The sequence below is a fragment of the Eulemur rufifrons genome, chromosome 3 (genome assembly GCF_041146395.1).
Source record: "Eulemur rufifrons isolate Redbay chromosome 3, OSU_ERuf_1, whole genome shotgun sequence".
Lineage (NCBI taxonomy): Eukaryota > Metazoa > Chordata > Mammalia > Primates > Lemuridae > Eulemur > Eulemur rufifrons.
The window spans coordinates 25,521,857-25,540,806 of record NC_090985.1 but is presented as its reverse complement, the minus strand read 5'-3'; the positions used below and the strand labels follow the sequence as shown (position 1 = coordinate 25,540,806).

The 18,950-nt window shown below is 57.0% G+C and overlaps 2 protein-coding genes across 2 annotated transcripts; one reads left to right on the top strand and one right to left on the bottom strand.

Annotated features, from left to right (window-relative positions):
• Window positions 1-821: 821 nt before the first annotated feature.
• JRK (Jrk helix-turn-helix protein) lies at window positions 822-4,091 on the bottom strand. The gene has a single exon (XM_069466817.1). The coding sequence runs from the start codon at window positions 3,639-3,641 to the stop codon at window positions 1,923-1,925; it is 1,719 nt and encodes a 572-aa protein (XP_069322918.1). The 5' UTR covers window positions 3,642-4,091; the 3' UTR covers window positions 822-1,922.
• Window positions 4,092-13,870: 9,779 nt separating this feature from the next.
• PSCA (prostate stem cell antigen) lies at window positions 13,871-15,777 on the top strand. Its single transcript, XM_069465930.1, has 3 exons — window positions 13,871-13,922; window positions 15,105-15,212; window positions 15,563-15,777. Exons 1-3 carry the CDS (start codon window positions 13,871-13,873, stop codon window positions 15,775-15,777), a joined length of 375 nt encoding a protein of 124 aa, XP_069322031.1.
• The last annotated feature ends 3,173 nt before the right edge of the window (window positions 15,778-18,950 follow it).

Below are 18,950 nucleotides of genomic sequence, written 5' to 3'. Positions count from 1 at the left end.
GTCACCCCAGCCACGCAGGTGACTGATCGGCCCCAACACGGCCAGGACAGGAGCAGGTCATGGCAATGAGGGGTAAGAGTCCTGGTCCTGAGGAGTTACAGTCTTATGGGCTGACCATCCCCGGGGAACCCAGATGAGCCAGCCAGGAACTATGCTTGCCCCACTCCGCTCCCTCCCGCAGCTCCACCCACCCAGCACATCCTGCTGCTGTGGAAGCCCTGGGCCGCTGGCATCTAACCTGTGACACCTCAAGCAGCTGCAATTCCACAGTCTCAGCTGTCAGGCTCAGCCATGAGGGATGCACAGCAGCCGAGAAAATAGGACAAAGTACACAATGTCAAAATGCTACCCCAGACACGTGATGGGAGCAATGTGAGCAACACAGCACACGGCAACAGGGCCCAAAGAATCAGCAATGAAACCTGTAAAAACCAATCACGTACAATCTTCATACATGCATTTAAAGCAAGAAACACACTTCTACGACATAGGGCTGTCAGCAATGACTGCCACCTCTGTGTTTGGAGAGATGTAAAAATAGGAGAAACCACTTTCCCTCAGGAACAAGGATCTCTTGGTGGAAGAAATAGCTAGAATGAAAACTATGTGCCAATTCAGCTGCCATGATGTGAATTCAAAAAGGGAATGAAATTCAAGGACAAAGCAGTGAAAAGAATGTAGGAAAATACACCTATTTCATGTACATTCAAAGAGGAGGCTAATCACTGTGGACAAAGGCCTTCTGGAATCGCAGCTTCAGGCAGCAAGTGGTGCCGTGGAAATGGAGAAGTTACAAATCCGCTAGAGACATGGAGCAGATAATCACGTCCTCCTACCACCAGCCTCTGTGAAACCACCCAGTCCAGACAACCCTTCCAAAAAGTTATTACTGATGTGGTCACAGCTGAGAATAAAAGCATAAATATTGCTGGAAATCTAAGTAGCCTGTTTTACTGTCTTCAGTGACTTACGTGCAAACCTAAGACTAGTTTTTGAATGCCTGATCAAGATTTATTCATGTAAAGGCCATAAGTGAGAAACTCTGGGGAACATGGTACATTGGACTCTGAGCCAAAGCGCTAAAAACACCACGCAGCGCCCCGTGCTCCTCTATCTGGGCGCTGAGCAGGTCCTGGCCAAACATTCCTTTCTTTACGGAAAGGAACTCCGCCAAGTCAACTCAACATGGGGGCCACCCACACCTTGTGGTCAGAGCCCAAGGGATAAGATCTGCTGGCAACAAGGGAACATCCCAGAGTCACGCTGCTGAGTGAGGCCATGACTGAAGTGGAGACACGGGGAATGACATGCTGCCTATACAGCTGCGAGCGAGGCTTCCTGACACACAGCCACGACCTGAGTCCCAGCCCTGGGCTGTGTCCTCAGGCACCATGCTGGGGGTCCAGCCAACACAGGGATGGTTGCCAGCCCCGCAGACTGGGCCTCCTAAGGGGCAGGAAAGGTGGACCCTGGAACTTGGGATGTATGGCAGCCTATCTGGTGGTGGTAGGTACTGCCACCTGTCAGCCTGGAGGGCAGCTTTTCTCCACTTGAACAGACAGACATCTCTACCCTGCGACACAGCAAGGCTCAGCCAGCCAACCCAAGACCAGAATCAGCCCAGCCTGGCCCCAGGTCCAGCTAGGGTAAGGCTCTGGTCTGTTTTAGGCTAGGCTGGACCCTTCCAGAATATTTCCTCACATTCAGATGATGGGACAGGTGATAAAGTCAAACCTTGGTTACCAGGGACACGCAAGGAACAGGCCATTCTGGTAACTGAGACTCCATACTTGTGGGCACCCATGACTCTGTCCCAGAGTGCTCTCCCATCTCAGGCAGACAGTCTGGGCCAAATGACCACACTGCTGGGGAGCACAGAGCTGCAGGCACTGGTGGCCAGGGGCAAGCGCCGATGACAGCCATCAGTCATCTGCTGTGGACGAGCAGGGCAAAGGAGAACAAGCTGAGGCCACACGACCACTAGGGCACTCCTGGAGGGCTTCAATTTTGACCACAGCCCTGAGAGCCATGCGCCTCCTCCGTATCTGCCGTTGCCTCCTGAACACTGAGCGCAGTGTGCGCAGCTGCCCCACCTCCCGTGTGGAGAAGCAAGGCTGGCCCTCTGCAAAGCGGATGACTGCGTCAAAGGACATGGCCGCCTGCTCCCAGGCCGCCTCCTCACTCTCACCCGAGTCTCCTGTACTGTCTTGGCCGGCTTTTGTTGTCTTTTCTGGATTCCAAATGGCCCCTGCTGGCAACACGGCAGCAGGGGACCGCACCTCTTCCACCTCCCCTTCCACTGCACCCCACTCTTTGGCCTCGCTTTTATGAAGTCTGTTGCCTGGGCAACAGGGACCCTCTTTCACGAGCTTCAGGATGTGAGCAAAAGTCTTATTGTGCGGCTTAGCTCTGAAGCTGTCTGTCTCTTCCTCCTCCTCCTCCCCTTCCTCCTCTGAAGAGCCTTCAGCAAATGTGACTGCAGGCCACAGCTTCCTCCAGGCCCGTCTGAAGACTTGGCTGGGCACCGCGTTCCAGGCACAGGCCACATTGAATATGGCATCATTCATGCTGTAGCGGCTGTGGAAGCCCTGTAGGGTGACGGGAGGGTTGATGAAATTCCTCATGAAGTCCCTTCGAATGCCCTGCTCCATGGGTTGAATTAATGACGCAACGCTGGGAGGCAGGAAGATGGTGAAAATGTTATTAGAAACCAACTCAGACTCCTGCGGGTGAGCCCGGGAGTTGTCCAGCAAGAGAATGGCCTTGCTGTCTTCGGGCAAACCTATGGTTCTGAAGTGCTCTCTCACTGAGGGAACAAAAATATGATGGAACCAATCAGAAAAAATCTCCTTGTCCACCCAGGCATTCCCCTGGGCTTTATAGGCAACAGGGAGGTGCTGGATGCCTTTGAAAGCCCTGGGGCCACTACACTTCCCGATGGCCAAGGGCTTGATTCTGTGGGAGCCCGTGGCATTGGCACACATCAGGACGGTCAGCCTGTCCTTGCTGTGTTTGAGGCCAGGCACGGCCCCACCTTCTGGGGTGGGGTTTGGCAGGCACCGCCAGAACAGGCCGGTCTCATCAGCGCTGTAAACCTGCTCAGGGGACAGACCATGCTCAGCAGTTAAGCTCCTGAAAAACCCACAGAACTGCTCGGCCGCTTGGTGGTCAACCACCTGCTTCTCGCTGGATGCATCTAGCTTTTTAATGCCGTGTCTGGCCTTGAAACGCCAAAGCCACCCTCCAGAGAACACACAGGGCTCCGTGAGCTGCATCTGCTCATAGAAGTCCTTGGCCTTTTCGATGAGCATGGGGCCCGACACCGGGACACCCTCGGAGCGCTTCCCCAGGAACCACTCGTATAGCACGCGGTCCAGGTGCTCGAGCTTGGGCGTGTGCAGGGTGCGCCGCTGCTCCAGTGCCTTGTTGGAGTCCGAGTTGGCAAAGAACCTGAGCAGCTGAGCCTTATGGGCCTTGATGTCGTACAGGGTGGACATGCCCACGTTGTACTCCTGCATCAGCGCCTTCCGGCTCTCCCCCCGCTCCAGGCGTGTGCAGATGTCGATCTTCTCCTTCAGGGTCAGCACTACCCTCTTTCGCTTCTCCCCTCTGCTCTTCCCGGCAGCCTGCTTGGAGGCCATGGGGAGGGGTGGCTGGTCCTGAGGTTCGCAGGCCCCTTCCCTCTCCTCCTGCTTCCCTCCCGTGCCTCAGTCTCTCCCTCTCCACTCTGCCTGCCCTGCTCTGCTGATCCTGGGCACGAGCCCCCGTCTCTCCCGGGCTCCTCCCTCCACCTGCAGCAACACCAGCCTCAGCTTTCCAGAGTGTTCCAGGCTTCAGCACACTCAGGCCTTGGCTCCTAGCAATGTAGTCGGCTGCTGGTCCTCTCTGTGGGGGAGGTGACCAATGTCAGCCTGCCCTGGACTGCTCCATATGGCTGGAACTTCGGCCTTCTCTGTGGGTACCGTGGCAGCAGCTCCCCAGACACTGGGCAGGTTTGAGGTTAATTGAGGATTTACTGCAATGGGTTGTGGGTGCCTGTGCCTCTGCCTCTCTCCAGGATCCACAACGGCACCTCACGGGCACAGTACTTCAGGAACTGGAAAGCAGAGGGGAAAAGAAAGAAGAACATGACAGAGAGCACCTGGGGCCTCCCTGAGTGCACCTGCATTACTCTAGACACACCAATGCAGGAGCCGTGGGGAAGAGGCTGTCCCCAGTAGATGCCCAGTCCAGCCCACTGATGTGCTGTCACACTGGCTCTTCCCAGCTACTACTAAGCAACCCTGGAGTAACTCGCTGTGGCTGGAAACTAAAAGTGGCTCTCATGAGAGCAGTCTGGCCTTTCCTGGGGGAAAATGCCAAGGGAGAGGCCATCAGATGAAGCCAGAAAGTCAGAGACGCTGGGCTGACCCAAGAACAATCCTCCCACTTGCCCAAACTGACTTTCTTGCAGCAACTGCTCCTTCTAGAACAGCAGAGGCAGGGGACAGAGAGATGCAGGGAGCAGCAATTCCACAAAACCATCCAGGGCTGAGGATCTCATGAACCTCTTCTGAAACATGCCCGTCAAACCCCACTGGAGCAGGGTGCCTAAAATTCTCTCGCCAAAAAGCCCCAAACTGCCTCTAGAAAACTAGGCCTTGGAACTTTCTCTAGAACAGTGGCCTCAAACTCCTCCCAAGAGCGGGGAGGTGCTGCCAAAGTTTCCAACAACCAACCACCTGACCTCCATAACCACATGTGTCTAAGGGGAGCCACAGTAAATGGACAGCATGTGACTATGTCAGGGCGTCTCACACACTGGACTCCTCAAGCTCAGAGCCAGCTGGTCTTTGAAATTCCAGTCCCTACTTGTCACCCAGTGCCATCCTGTCAGTGCGGTCCACCTGGGCTCCACAACAAAGCAGGACCACAGACCCTGCTGGACACTCCCCCCCACTCATTTGCATGTGCAGGTGCACTCTCTCACATGCGCACAAAGACACAGGAGAGAGCTAGGCCAGAGCAGGGGCTTCCAAAGTATTTGGTAATTTAAGATGCTCTATGAATAAATTACTAATTCATGCCAGAAGCAAAATACCAGAACTATCTCATGGCCCACCAGGAGCAGGGACTTTTTCCTGAATAATTTTGTATCCTGTAAGTAATAAACTTTGTTTTTAAGTTTACATACACACCTTTGATCAAAGTTAGTAAGATAATACAAAGAAAAGTGACTTATATAAACTCCATGGCTCTAATCAAATGCATCTTTCTGTTGGAGTTTTTAATTATCCGCCCATTCTTTATCCGTATAAAGAAGATCTGGGTCATTATGGTCCTTTGAGCTATATAATCCTATCCTTTTACAACAGTTTCTCCGAACACCCGACAGCCCTCCCTGCACCACTGAGCAGAACAGCATCCTCGCCAGCCCAGGGCAGCCTGTGGGAATCACACATGTCACCTGATAAGACACTGATGTCCTCTAGCCTGTGAGGACCAAAGAGACGTTGGCACCAACACTGAATTGCCCTGTGGGTCTGTTCAGTGCAGTGTGCTTGCTACGGATAGTCCTGTGCTCTCCACTCATGTCCCTCATGACTTGGCCTCATGCCCTCTCCACCCCATTCTCATCTGGAGGGACCACAGACCACCAGGCAGGGGCACCAGCAAGCTGCCTGCCCTCAGCCACAGTCCATGATGAAAAGGCACACCGCACTCACGGATGGACCACTAGAGCTCCCATCCACGGCTCCTCCCTCCTGAATCCTTCTCTGGGCTGTTTCTTACAACTTCATGCAGTCAATGAGGCCAGAGGACTACTTACATGCGGAACATAAAAACGTACCCTTTGAGACCACAACTCAAGAGAAATGAGAAGTTTATTCAAAAATAGCAAGAGCTCCAAAGTCAAATTCTATGCTTGTCACCAGCTGGCTATGGGAGAGTCCTTACCCCTTTCTGAGTCAGTTTCCTGGTCTGCAAGATGCAGGTGCTGGTCCCTTAAGATCTTACATTCTATTTACTGGGGTGACTGTGTGGTATGTGTGCTGCTTGGCACAGCACATAAAGGCCATAATCCACCCTCGAGGAGATTTTTAATATGAAACCACCATAAAAAACTCAGGGAAATATGGAATCCCACAGTAACTTGTGAGAAACTGATTCAGGACTGAGATGCCTGGAGAAGCTTCCTGGAGGCAGCTCAGTATCAGAAATGGGCTACTATGGACATTTCCTGATGTGTGACATGGAGGTGTGGCAGGGCAACAAAAGATGACTGAACACATTGTTGTCCTGCTTGCAAGACCAAAAACTTCCTTTAAGAATGAAATCCAGATATTCTTTCTGAAACAATTTCTTAAGCAAACGGGTACATGGCACGGAGAAATTAAGGGGGTTTCTAGCCTTGTGCCATTAAAGGAAGCATTGATACTCTGGGGCCACCTGAACATGGAATTAAATAAACATTATTCTCCTGTGCCCAAGACTCAGACAAAAAATGGTGAGGGCAAAGGGCACAGAGCTGGGGCAGAAGGGGGAGGCACTTTCCACATTCAGACCCATTCCTGTGTCAGGGGATCACAATGCCTTAGAAAAGGCCCTGAGAAACTGAGGGGAAGGCTATAAGAAAGCACCTTTTCACCGGCCTGGTGGTGGTGGTGTATCAGAAATACTGAAAGGAAGCAAGATTCTAGAGAGTGGGGAAGAGGTGGATTGGAGAGTCTTCGGGGGGAGAAGGATGGGGCTCTTTTTTCTTGGACAGCAATACCAGGGGTGTGCATTCTGCAGGGAGAGCGCCCGGAGTGTTTACGGAGCGGGCAATAGGAGTTACAAACACGGGTCCCTTTCTCAGCGAAGGACATCCTAAATCACGCAGACCTCTCAGGGTTACTGTGGACAGCCTTTGTTTTAAAATTTTGTATCCCAAGGACCGTGTTTAGGGGTAGAAACTCAGTTTGGGGCAAGAACAAAAACGGACCAAAAAGGAAACGCAAAGTCTCCGTTTCTGGTTTCTTCTGGGGTCAAAGGTACCTCGTGACTAATCCTCCCTGAAAGTGGAAGCCAGAGAGGGGTCTGGGCTGGGGCGTCAAGGCCAGGCACGGCGGTGGAGGAGCTTCAAGGAGGGTCGCGGGGCCGGACCCGCCCGGGTCCTCGGTAGGGCGGGCGGCCCCGGGGCTCGGAGGGGCTCCCCGGGGGTGGGCGCTGCCGCCCGCGGTCCGCCCCGCCCGCGGCCCCCACCCGCGTCCAGCAGGGGCCGGAGAGCGGTCGCCCACGCCCGCCCGGCCCGGCCTTCCCGCTCCTCCGGCCCAGTCCCCACTCACCCTGCAGACCCCGAGCCGCCGCCACCGCCGCCGGCCGGATGTGCTTGCCGCTCTGGTCCGCGCCTCGCCGCCTCCCCCAGCCGCTTCCGGGACGCTCTAGGCAGGCTGGAGGACTCGGCATCTCGGTTGCGTTTGGGTGCCAGAGCCGGCTTGCCCGGAAGCCGGCTGGAAGCGGAGGGAACGCGGGAGGGGGAGTGGGGTGGGGGCGGGCCGTGTGTGGCTTCCCCCGCGGACGTTCCGGGCTCGGCTTTCTCCATCTGTAAGATGGGCTCAGGGCGACTGGAGTCTCACGTTTTACAAGTGAAAACCTCGTGCAGGAGGCGTTGGGGGTCTTCTTGTGGCCTCGGGAAGGGTCAGTGCGGAGGGCGACTTTGGGTTTAGTACCCCCAGCCCGGGACAGCCTTTGACTGAAGGGACAAATGTCTGGTGCGGGAGGGCAGTGATCCCCCCTCTTCCCGCGGCGGAAGCCACTAGCCAAGGTCCGTTTTCGTCCCGCTCGGCCGCTTACGTAGCGAGCCTATCTGTACCTCACTTAGGTGGTTTACCGGAGGAGATTTGAAACTTCTGAGCTGGTGAGACCTCGGTGCGATCTGGGCTTGAGCTGCAGTGAGTTGAGACTGTTGTGGACCCCAGGTGATGGATGTATGGTGCGCGAGGATTTGGGAACCGCGGTAGGACTGTGCCTGCTGAATGATGGCCTCGAGGATGTCCCCAGCCTGATCCGCAGAGCCGGTGAATATGTTACTTGGGAAAAGGGACTTCGCAGGTGGGAGTTAAGGTTCGTGAGAGACGGAGATGATTCTGTTTATCCAGGTGGACCCAACGTACAGTCTCCCTTGGTTCCAGGGCCTTCCGAGGGCATCCAAATCTGAGAATCCGCGAGTCCCTGTTATAACATGGTGTAGTATTTGCATATAAACCAACACATCCTCCCGTATGCTTTAAATCATCTCTGTATGACCTATAACACCTAATACATTGTAAATGCTGCATAAAATAGTTGTTATACCCTACTGTTTCAGGAATGATGATAAGGGAAAAAGTCTATACATGTTCAGTACAGATGCAGGGTTTTTTTTTAATATTTCCGATCACAGATGCATAGCCCACTGATACAGACGATGGACTGCACTCACAGTGTCCTTATGAGGCCAAAGGAGAGAAAACAATGCCACGGTGAAGGCAGAGAGCAAAGGAAATGTGACAAACAGAGGTTGGAGAGCTGGAGGAAGGGCCACAAATCACGGAGAGCAGGTGGCTCTAGAAGTTGAAAAGGCAAGGAAACAGGTTATCTCCTGAAGCCACCGGAAGGAACCAGCCCTGTGGACACATGGATTTGAGCCCCTTTAGACTAATTGTAGACTTCTGACCTCCAGAACGGTAAGATAAGTCTGTATTGTTTTAGGCCACCACGTTTATGGTAACTTGTTACAACAGCAACAGGAAACTAATACAGATTTTGGTAGCTCACACCTGCTTACTTCATAGTCTTCCCTCGGTGCCTGGGACCCCTTGCCCCTGGTTCTCCTCCCTCCCTTGCTGATTCCAGGGTCACTCCAGCTCTCTTTTCTCTGTCTGGACCCACTCCCTGGGAGGTCCTCCAGCATCATGCCTTTACATGCCATCAATGGCTGGCAACTCCCAAATTCATGTCTTCTGCCAGGACGTCTCCCCGGAAATCCAGACTCCTGTCTGGGACCCAACATCTCTGCACAGTTTCTAACAGCATCTCAGACATGGCTTTTCCAGACCTGCACGCTCGAGCTCCTGCCCAGCCTTGCTCCCACCCTGGAACTTGCTGCCCCTCCATTGTAGTAAATGGCAACTCACCATCCATTCACTCAGGCCAGGAAAATCAGTCACCCTTGACTCTCTCTGTCTCACATCCACACAACATCCGACCTCTTCCCCTCCCTCCGCCTGCCCTCCCTCGGCCCACACCTCCATGATCTTGCAGTTGCCGCCTCCCTGCTCTCTTGGTTTCTGACCTTAGCCCCCTATTAGCTGTCGACTGCTGTCTACCGAACCACCCAGAACTTAGTGGCTTGAAACAGCAAGCATTTTATTGCATGTGATTCTGTGGAGCCGGAATTTGGGAATGCAAGGTCAGATGAGTTTTTGAAGGAGGAGGAAACTGAGTCACAAAGCATACCAGGCACGTGGTGGGGCCACTGGACTGGTCCTCCCTTGGTAGGGTCTCCTGGGACAGCGAAGTCCCCAGAAGGTGGCCAGTGGGCTCGCTGCATCCCTACATGTGACACTCTGCTGCCGCCTTGTGGACATGGGATTGCATGCACCTCCCAGGACCTGGACGGCGCTGGCGGGGGTGGGGCTTGGCACAGAACTGGAGCCTGACCCCCAATTTGCATGGGGGTTCTGTAAGTGCTCCTACCACCGGGACCCTCAGGCCTCATCTCAACGACCAAGTCCACTCTGGTAGTAGGGAGGGCTCAGAAAAAGGGGAAAAGAAGGAATAAGATACACTGGTGTCTCCTAGGGCCTGGCACAGAGGGCTTCCCACCCTAGCCATCCCCCAATTCAGAGAGTTGAGCCCCCCCAGACCTTGCCTGGACCACAGCAACAGCCTCCTTCCCAACTGGCCTCACCATCCCCACTGGCAGCTGGAGGGGCCTTCGAGAGGGTCAGTCTGGGGACCTCACTCCCTGTCCCTGAATAAAGCCCAGTCCTCACTGGGCCACACGGACATGCCTGAGCCGACCTCCTGTGGTCCTCTCACAAGCTCACGGGCTATGCCCTGTTCATGTCGTCCCCTCTTCCTGCAGCCCTGAGGCAGGCCTGACCCCTGGCGGTGCCCCTCACTCGAGTTCTGGAGGCCTCAGGTGGGGGGAAGTCACTCTCTAACTCTCACTCCGGTGGGTCTCAAGGTGGCAGGGTTGGGGGGGGGGCTCTGGCTCCCTGGTAAAGGGTGCTTGTGAAACCCATGCCCAGCTGGCAGAGAAGGGAGCTGTCCTGGGTGGGTTGGGGTCTCCCCCGCTCATGCCAAGAGGCAGGAGTGGGCACGGGCAGAAGGGGTAGAGGGGCAGGGACAGCTCTGAGAGCCACTGGAGGCAGAGGGCAGGGGCAGAGACAGTGCTCGTTGCCACCTTGGTGCCGAGACTGGAGGGGAGCAGGTGTGCGGCAGGGCCCCTGATCGCACCTTTGTGAGAACCAGGAAGAGGCCCTTTCTCTGGGGATGCAGGGCCCTTGGGGAGTTAAGGGGGGCTGGATCCCAGGATGGGGGCAGGGCTGCAGGTGCTTAGCTAGGGAGGACTGGGGAAGCAGGTGCTGAGGGGCCCCAGCTACCCAGCCCAGTGCCTGGAGGGTCCTCGAGGGCCTTAGTGCCCCCAACACACACTCACACACACAGGTTCTCTCACATATGGCACCACATGTACACACATTCATGCTCACGTAGTTTGCACATACAAACACACCCTCACACATATCTCACACACACACAGCTTGCAAGTCATGCCCTTAACTTCCAGAACCTCAGATGGAGGCCTGGCACTGAGAGTGCCCCCAACTCCCGTGGTCCATGATCTGACCACAACAGAGTCACCCTCCTGATCTATGAGTACAATTTTTCCAAAGGGAAGGACCCACAGTGGTGTAAACAGAAATCAGTTGTGGTTTTGAAATTAATATGCTATCTTTATTTTTAAAAATTAAGCCTGCATGAAGTATAACATTCACACAGGAGTGATGTGTGCTCCAGTGTGGGACTGTGCGGCAGCCCCAGGAGGTGGCGGTGGGACTCTGCACAAGGTGGGTCTGCTCCCAGGAGATCCTGGACCTGGCCCGGCTGCTCTGGCCCCGGCTGGTATCCTGGCAGGGATCGGGGCAACCCCTGCACTATGTGGACGGGCAGGATCTCCAGAGAGCCCAACTGGTTTGGGCCATGGCAGTCAGGTGGGAGACCAAGAGAGAACAGGAAAATCTGGAGCCCAGGAGGTGAGCAGCAGAGCAGAGGAAAGAGATCAAGGGTGAGTCAGGTGACGCCACACCTAGACCTGGTCCACTGCATGGAGGGGACTGCAGGGAGTCATGCCCCTTTGTGACAGATCTTTCTAGAAGGTGGGACACCAGGGGATCCAGGCTCAGTTTAGGTTCAGACACTGCAGTCAGTGTATGCCCAAAGCATGAATGACAGGGGACAGGGGACAGGGGACAGGGGTCAGACTGTGACCAGGATCAGGGCTCAGTCAGTGACCAGGGTGTGACTAGACTCAGGACTCAGGGTGTGACCACAATTGGGGCTTGTTTGGTGACTAGGGTCAAAGTTCAGACTGACCATAGTGAAGGGTCAGTTTGGGGCTGAGGTGAGAACTAAACCCATGGCCAGGGATATGGCTCTAGTATTTGAGCCATGGCCACCAGGCCATCCTCAGGCCAGTCTTGAACCCTCAGCGCAACTGACAGTTGGGGCCAATGACTCTGGGGGTGTCCTGTGCACTGCAGGGTGTTGAGCAGAGCCTTGGCCTGGACACACTGCAGGCCAGTAGCACCCCCAAGCTAGGACAAGGAAATATGTCTCCAGGCCTTTCCAAATCGCCCATGTTTGAGAACCACCACCTTAGAGCAATCACTTCATATCAGATCAGATCAACAAACATTTACACACCTGCAAATATTTGAGGAATGAAAGTTCCAGGCTGGTGCTGGGTACCCGGTGTCTTGAATACAGAGACAGGAAAGGCTCCTGTGCAGGGGCAGCCGGAGTCCCAAGGATCGGGGGCTGCGGGTGTAGGGGGGATGGGGCAGACAGGCAGGCGGCCACATGGAACAGTGAAGTCACACTCATTTTAATTACCATGTGAGGCACCTGAACTTACAGACCTGTGGGCTGGAGGTGTGTTCAGAGAGAAAGTTCTGGGTGGGCAGAGTGGAGAAGAGGCCACACTCGCACTGCATGACCTTGAGCAAGTTCCTGCCCCTCTCTGGGCCCAGGCCCCTCGCCTGCCAAAGGAGAGACAATGTTCGTGGAAAAGAGCCCAACGCAGTGGGTGCTGGCAGCGGGGAGGGGACACCATGGAGGGTCTGGGGCTGGCCTGAGGCCCCCCATGGGAGCCCATAGACTGGTTGTCAGGGCTACTGAATCCGAGGGAGCTCTGGGTCTCGAGTCATCCCTGACTCACCTCAGTTGTGTCATCTTGATCCAGGACTCAGGATGAGGTGGCCAGAAACACCTGCTCCTTGGCCTTCCTGGAGGGTCCAGGTGTGCGGGGAGATGGGTTAATTCCCCTCACTCTCTCTTCCTACAACATCCTCACTGCCCCCAACATACCCCAGGCCCTCTTCAGGGGGAAAAATTGAGGAGGGTGACAAGGACAGACGGGAGAGCACCAGGGGTGGGGTTCATCCTGGCAGTGGGGCCTGTCCTCCTCCAGGCATGTACTCAGAAGGCAGGCAGTGGTCACGGCCAGCACATCCGTCCATCAGTGTGCAGCCAAACAATGGCATGCCCAAAAGGGTCTCCAGGGAGAGGCGAGCAGAGGGACAGTGGATGAAGGTGGGAGTGAGGCTTCTGGAGACAATAGGGACCACAAGTTGCCCCCAAAGCTGACGGCAGCAGGAATCCACTGCCCCCGAGCTTGGAGGGACAAGGGGAAGGCACAGTTACCAAGGCTGGCCAGAGCCCATGGAGCAGGAGAAGGCTGCCCAACAGGACCTGAGCCTCCTCTAGAGGGCCGCAACCACTGCCACCACTACCCAGTGGTCATAGTGCTGGCAGGAGAGCCAGCCTGACCTCTGTCCCTTCCTTTCAGTCTCTTGCCAGTGAAGCCAGGCCAGCCTCCAAGGACGCAGAGCACTGGGGAGAACAGGTCTGGGGTCGATGGAGAGCGTCCAGCCCAGGCCCAGCCTCCTGCAATCCCCTGCCATCGCAAAGGTGGCTAAAAGCTGCATTTCTACCACTCCCTGGCAGCTAAAAGTCCATGTTGTGGGGATTAAACAAGGTTCTGAGGTGAAAGCACTTAGCTCAGGGCCTGGTGCACACTAAATGCTCCATAAATTTGAGCCTGTGCAGCTGGGCCCCCTTCCCAGGGAAGGTGTCCCTCAGAACAGCCCCTGCCCTGGACATGGCCCTAGCTGCCTGTCAGTGGCCACTGCTGATCTGTCTGTGACACTCTGACGGAGGCCTGTCATGCCAGGACCACAGGCCCCACAAGGGCAGTGCGGCTCCTGCACTGGCAGAGGATGAGGCCCTCATCCTTGGCTGGAGACCGGGGAGCGGCTGAGCCTGAGAAAGTGTCTCCCTGGTGTGGGCTGCTCTGTGAGGTGGGGGAGGCTAGTCTGGGGCCTGAGGACTTTCCAGCTCTGTCCTGGGGGTGGCCGAGAAACAGCCCTGGGCGGGATCTGCCCTCCAGGGAGAAAGAAGGACAAAGGGAAGGGAGGTGCCGGCCTGCGGGAGATTGGAATCTGCCCAGCCCTCGGGCCCTCACTGGCTCCGGGGAACGTGCTAGTGTGGCCATGGGCAGCACGCCCCTGCCTGCTCCCCCACCCGCTCCTGAAACCATATAAGGCTGCCCTGAGACCCGCTCCACCACTGCCCACCTGTGACCATGAAGGCCGTCCTCCTTGCCCTGCTGGCCGCTGGTCTGGCCCTGCAGCCAGGTGAGGCCTTGTCCAGACCCCAGGCAGGGCTGGGGCAGGGGTGAGCCAGCGAGGACCCACCGGGCAGATGGGGGTGCAGGGGAGCGGAGGGGTAAGGCGGAAAGAAGGGAGGTCGCTGCATGAGGGCCCTTGCCCCAGCCCGGAGCCCTCAAGGGCAGCTGTTGGCACCACCAGGAAGGCAGCCAGGACTTGCTCCTACCTTGAGCTGTTCCCTGCCATCCCGTGAGAGGCTGGTGTGGAGGGGCACCTGGGGCTGGGCTCCTGGAGGGGCAGGATGGACGGATGGCTGGACAGAGGGAGGAACGGAGATGCTGACCGACAGCCAGGAGGCATGGGACAAAAAGCTTCCCACTAAGCAGCACCCTGGAAGGAAGGGAGAAGACTTGGGGGCGGGAGGGGTGCTGGGGCTTCCCGACAGGACCCAAGGGCCCCATGGGAGGGTCTGGCCTGTGCTGCTCTGCTCTGGCGCAGTCCCTCCTGGCCGAGGGTCCCTGCGTAAGTCACTAAACCTCTCTTCTGGAAAGTGGGGATCATAAAAATGGCCCCCCAAGGCCACCGGGGGACTAAAAAGGGCAGAGTTTGTGGGGTACTCACTACGGGGCGGGGAGAGTGGTGCTGAGCTCCTGTTTTCACAGGGGGCCTGGATCCCAGCTTTATTGTTGTTTTGAAGGGGGGACACTTAGGGTCAGGACAAGCTGGCAGGGCAGGACCCGACCCAGGGGCCCACACAGCACCTAGGAGGCCTGAGGGGCCAAGTCCGGGCTGGGCCTGGACAGGCTGAGGGGGACAAGGATGGGTGGGCCTCGATGCTCGGTGGCCTGGGGAAGTCAAGGAAGGGTCTCGTCCATGCCCCACCTCCCCAGTGTCCAGCAGGGCCCCTGGGACTGGTCACCCTTCCCTCACAGCAGTGTGGGCATTTTAGCAAAGCTTGGAAACCCTGAGTGGGCATCAGGCACCAAGCCAGGAAGTGCGCAGAGAAGCGGCTCCCGGTATACTTGGAGAATCACTGCCCTCCCCTGAGGGCGTGTCCAGCCCTCTTGGCCCCTGTCCCCTCCACTCCCACAGTCTGGAAGGGGCTGAGGCCTCACTCAGCTCCTGTGTGCCAGAGGAGAAAATAAGGCTGGCAGGCTGCAGGCTCCCCAGCCCAGCCAGTGGCAGCCCCTGAGCACCCACCCCCCACAGGCCACGCTCTGCAGTGCTACTCCTGTGAGGCCAAGGTGAGCAACAGTGACTGCCAGCACGTGAAGAACTGCAGCCAGTCGGACACCCAGTGCTGGACCGAGCGCATCCGTGAGTGGCCCCGCTGTCCCTGCACCATCCCTGCCCTCCACGGGGACCAAAAGACCTGGGCTTAAGTCTCTGCCCCTGAGTTCTTCATCCTTCTGCCCACCTGCCCACGCATATGTGCTCAGCTTCCCAGCCACCCGCCCACCCATCCCACCCCCACACTCACTCTCCCTGAACACATTGGTGCCCAGTGGGAGGCCCAGCTGCCCTGGCATCTGGACATGGATGAGCCCGGCCCTCATGCTGCTGGCAGTTCTGAGGCCAGCCCAGGGTGACTCCAGAGCTCCAGTTGGGGAGACAGGGGGTCGGGGGCAAGGCCAGGCGGCGAGTACCTGGTCCTCATGCCCTGCCAGATGCCGCTGGTCTCCTGACCATCCTCAGCAAGGGCTGCACCTCGCACTGTGTGGACGACTCTCAGGACTACTACGTGGGCGAGAAGAACGTCACGTGCTGCTCCACCAACCTGTGCAACGCCAGTGGGGCCCACACCCTGCAGCCGGCTGTCACCATCCTGGTGCTGCTCACCTCGCTGGGCGGCCTGCTGTTCTGGGTCCCCAGCCAGCTGTAGGCTCCAGGAGCACCCTGCCACAGCCCACCTTGGGCATGGTGCCCAGGGTCCCTGGGACACTCCTCACACACCCCAGGCTGAGCTGGGACGGCCCAGTCCCTGAGAACATGTCCTAACACAGGTGTGACTGTGCCCCTCTGGCCCTCCTGGACTCCTGCCCACCCGCTGGGCAGACTGGGCTCTGGTGACACGGACCAGCCTACAGAAGGCCCTTCCAACCCCCCAACATCCCCCACCCTTAACCCTCTGCTCAGGCACCTCTTCCGCCAAGAAGCCTTCCCTGCCCACCCACTCCCTCCATGAGCTGAGCCGGGTCTGGTCCATGGTGTCCCTGAACCAGCAGGGGTAGGCACTCAGGAGGGCCCAGCAACGCTGAGACGAAATGGGCTGAGTAGAACTGGGCACCATGGGGGTGGTCCGAGGTCCTAGGAGTCTCAAGAGATGGGGCCTGGAGAGCTGGAAGGAGGCACCAGCCCCCCATCTCCATGGGGGTCCCTGAGCAGCAGCCCCAGCACACAGTAGGCCCTTAATAAACACCTGTTGGGTAAGCTGGAGAGAGCCTCTGTCCTTGCACGCCCCTGGGGGCAGGGTCTAGGGCTGTGTCTGGATGTCCCCACAGCCAGGTCTGTGGCTGTGGCCCTGACTTTATGGGCTGCAGCTTCCACCTTGCAGGAGCAAATGTGTGGCCCCTGGAAGGGAGGACTTCTTGCAGAAGGCCAGACAGCATCTCTCAGGGCTCTCGCACTAGCTGTGCAGCCTCAAGTATGTTGCCAAACCTCTCTGAGTCTTAGGTGCTCATCTACGACCCCTCCCTACTATGAGGATGGACCCAGAAAATTCATGGGAAGAAGAGGGTTCCCGGGGGGAAGAGCTGCTACCAATGAGCTCCCCACCCCTCCCTTTGGCCTGATTTGAGCCCCTCTGGTTTTCAAAACTTGTTAGCTGTAAGAAGTGCATTCCCACAGTAAAGCATACAAGCACTACAGGACGGTCCCCAGTGACCCACTGCAAGAGGCCTCCCCAACCCTGACCCCCAGGTCCCTTCCCCTTTCAAGGTGCCCTGTCACACCTCTCAGGGCTCCTTCGGGGAGGGCCTGTGCCCATGCCACCATCCCTGTACACCTGGAGTCCCAGGCCTGCTGGGAGGACACCACCCATCCCTGCTCTGTTCATTCCTGGGAAAGCCTCTTTGAAAACAGCCAGCCTTACTGTCCCAGGCCTGGGGGTTGGTGGCCTGTGCTCTGGGTGGAGACGTGCTCAGGGTGAAGCCTCCAGGAGCACTGGGGGCCACGGGGGCTCTTTCAGAAAAGAGGACACAGAGGCTCAGAGAGGGAAGGGGTCTGTCGCCTACATTGCATACTGAGCCAGGATTGGAACCCATGCCCTGGAGCTCAGATTGGGGGTGGGGACAGCTGAGGGCAGGGCCACATTGAGGAAGAGGCAGGCTGGCAGCTCACCCTGGGTGTGACCTCAGGTGGGAGCTTCCCTTTGGAACACTGGGTGGCCTGGGGGCAGTGATGTAGGGAGGGAACACCTTCCCCAGGCCAGCATCTGAGTGACCCTAAGTGCTGATTCCCTCTGCCCCGCTGACCTCCGGCACAGCCCACCTGCCCAGCTCCCTTGGGGTAGCTCGGGCTCCAGCTTCCACCACGCCCACCCTCACTGGGGCCCAGGGCACGTTCAGCACACAGACCTGCTTGGTCTGGGGCCTGGGTCCAGGGTCAAGGGCTGGGCCTTTGTTTTCTGGGAGGGTGCTGCAGACCTGGGGGCCCCAGGCATAACTTTGTACCCATCAGGGCTCTGGTGCAGGACCTGGGGCTGGAACTTTGGCCGACAGCAGCCCAAGGACTGGTGGGTGCTCAGGGCTGTGCTTCTGGCCACACCGCGTCTCCTGAAGCTGTCGGCCTTGGCTTGCTGACCTGCCCCCGTCATCACCAGTAACACTGGTGTGGGATGCTGGTACCCTGCACTGTCCCATCTGCTCAGCACACAGTTATCGAGCACCTGCTATGTTCCAGGTACTGTTGCAGGCACTTCAAATACAGCAGTCACCCTGGTGCGGCTGGGTGCTCCCCAGCCCTCCCAGACACCCTAGAGCCAGCCTAGGTTCCAGAGCCTACAGGATAGTGGAGTCGGATAAACAGGATAAACACAAAATACGTAGCCTGAAAGTGATGAGGGATAGGAGGAAAAATAAAGTAAGGAAAGAGGATCCAAAATACTGGCATGTCAAGAAGGCCTCTCGGAGCCCTGGAAGTCCACAGGCAAATGTCGGGGGTGATGAGAATGGCTTCCTGTCTAGCAAGCAAGACACCGAGCCCACACAGGTGCCCACACATCGGCCGAACCTAGTGGGAGGGGGTCCTTCTCCCTGGGGCTGAAGTTCAGAGATGCGAGATGTGTCGCAGCGCTGGAGCCCATCGGGGTCCTGCACCTACAGGTGCACAGGGGCAGAGTGGGCAAAGGGCCCCTACATCCTGTCCCGGGACTTCCTTGTATTTGAATGATTTGGGCCAGGTGAGGGAGGGAGGGAGGGAGGGAGGGACAAAGTGTAACCTGGGGCTGCCTCTGACCTCCTGAGCTGTCCCCAAGATCAGGGAGCCTCTGAGCTGAGGACCTGTGACAAGAGCCAGCCCTGCCCCTCCCTTACACTATGAGCCTGCTCTGGCCACATAGCACATCGGGGGACACAGGGCTGCCAGGGGCCTCACCGCTCCAAGGGCAGGGACCAGCCAGGGAGGGCCACCTATGGAGCAACCCAGCCCCCAGCCCTGGCTTCTCAGGGCTCTAGGGGTCCTCTACCTACTCAGGGTCCCTCAGCTGCCCCAAGGCAGGATCTGGACTGGAACCAGCACCTCCTTCTCTTCCCACATCACCTCACCCATAGAAACTACAGAAAGGCAAGAAAGAAAAAGTCCCAAGCCCACACCCAAACCGTAGGGTAATATCTGTCAACATTGTGGCAGCCTTCGTGTTGTTTCCTACGCAAATATATGCAGATACACACTTTCAATGTGTGTGCCTGGACTTCAGTAAACTGCTTTTTTTTTTTTCTTTAAGAGACAGGGTCTCAGTCCATTACCCACGCTAGAGTGCAGTGGTGAGATCATAGCTCATTGCAACCTTGAGCTCCTAAGCTCAAGTAATTCTAGTATCTGGGACTAAAGGTGTGC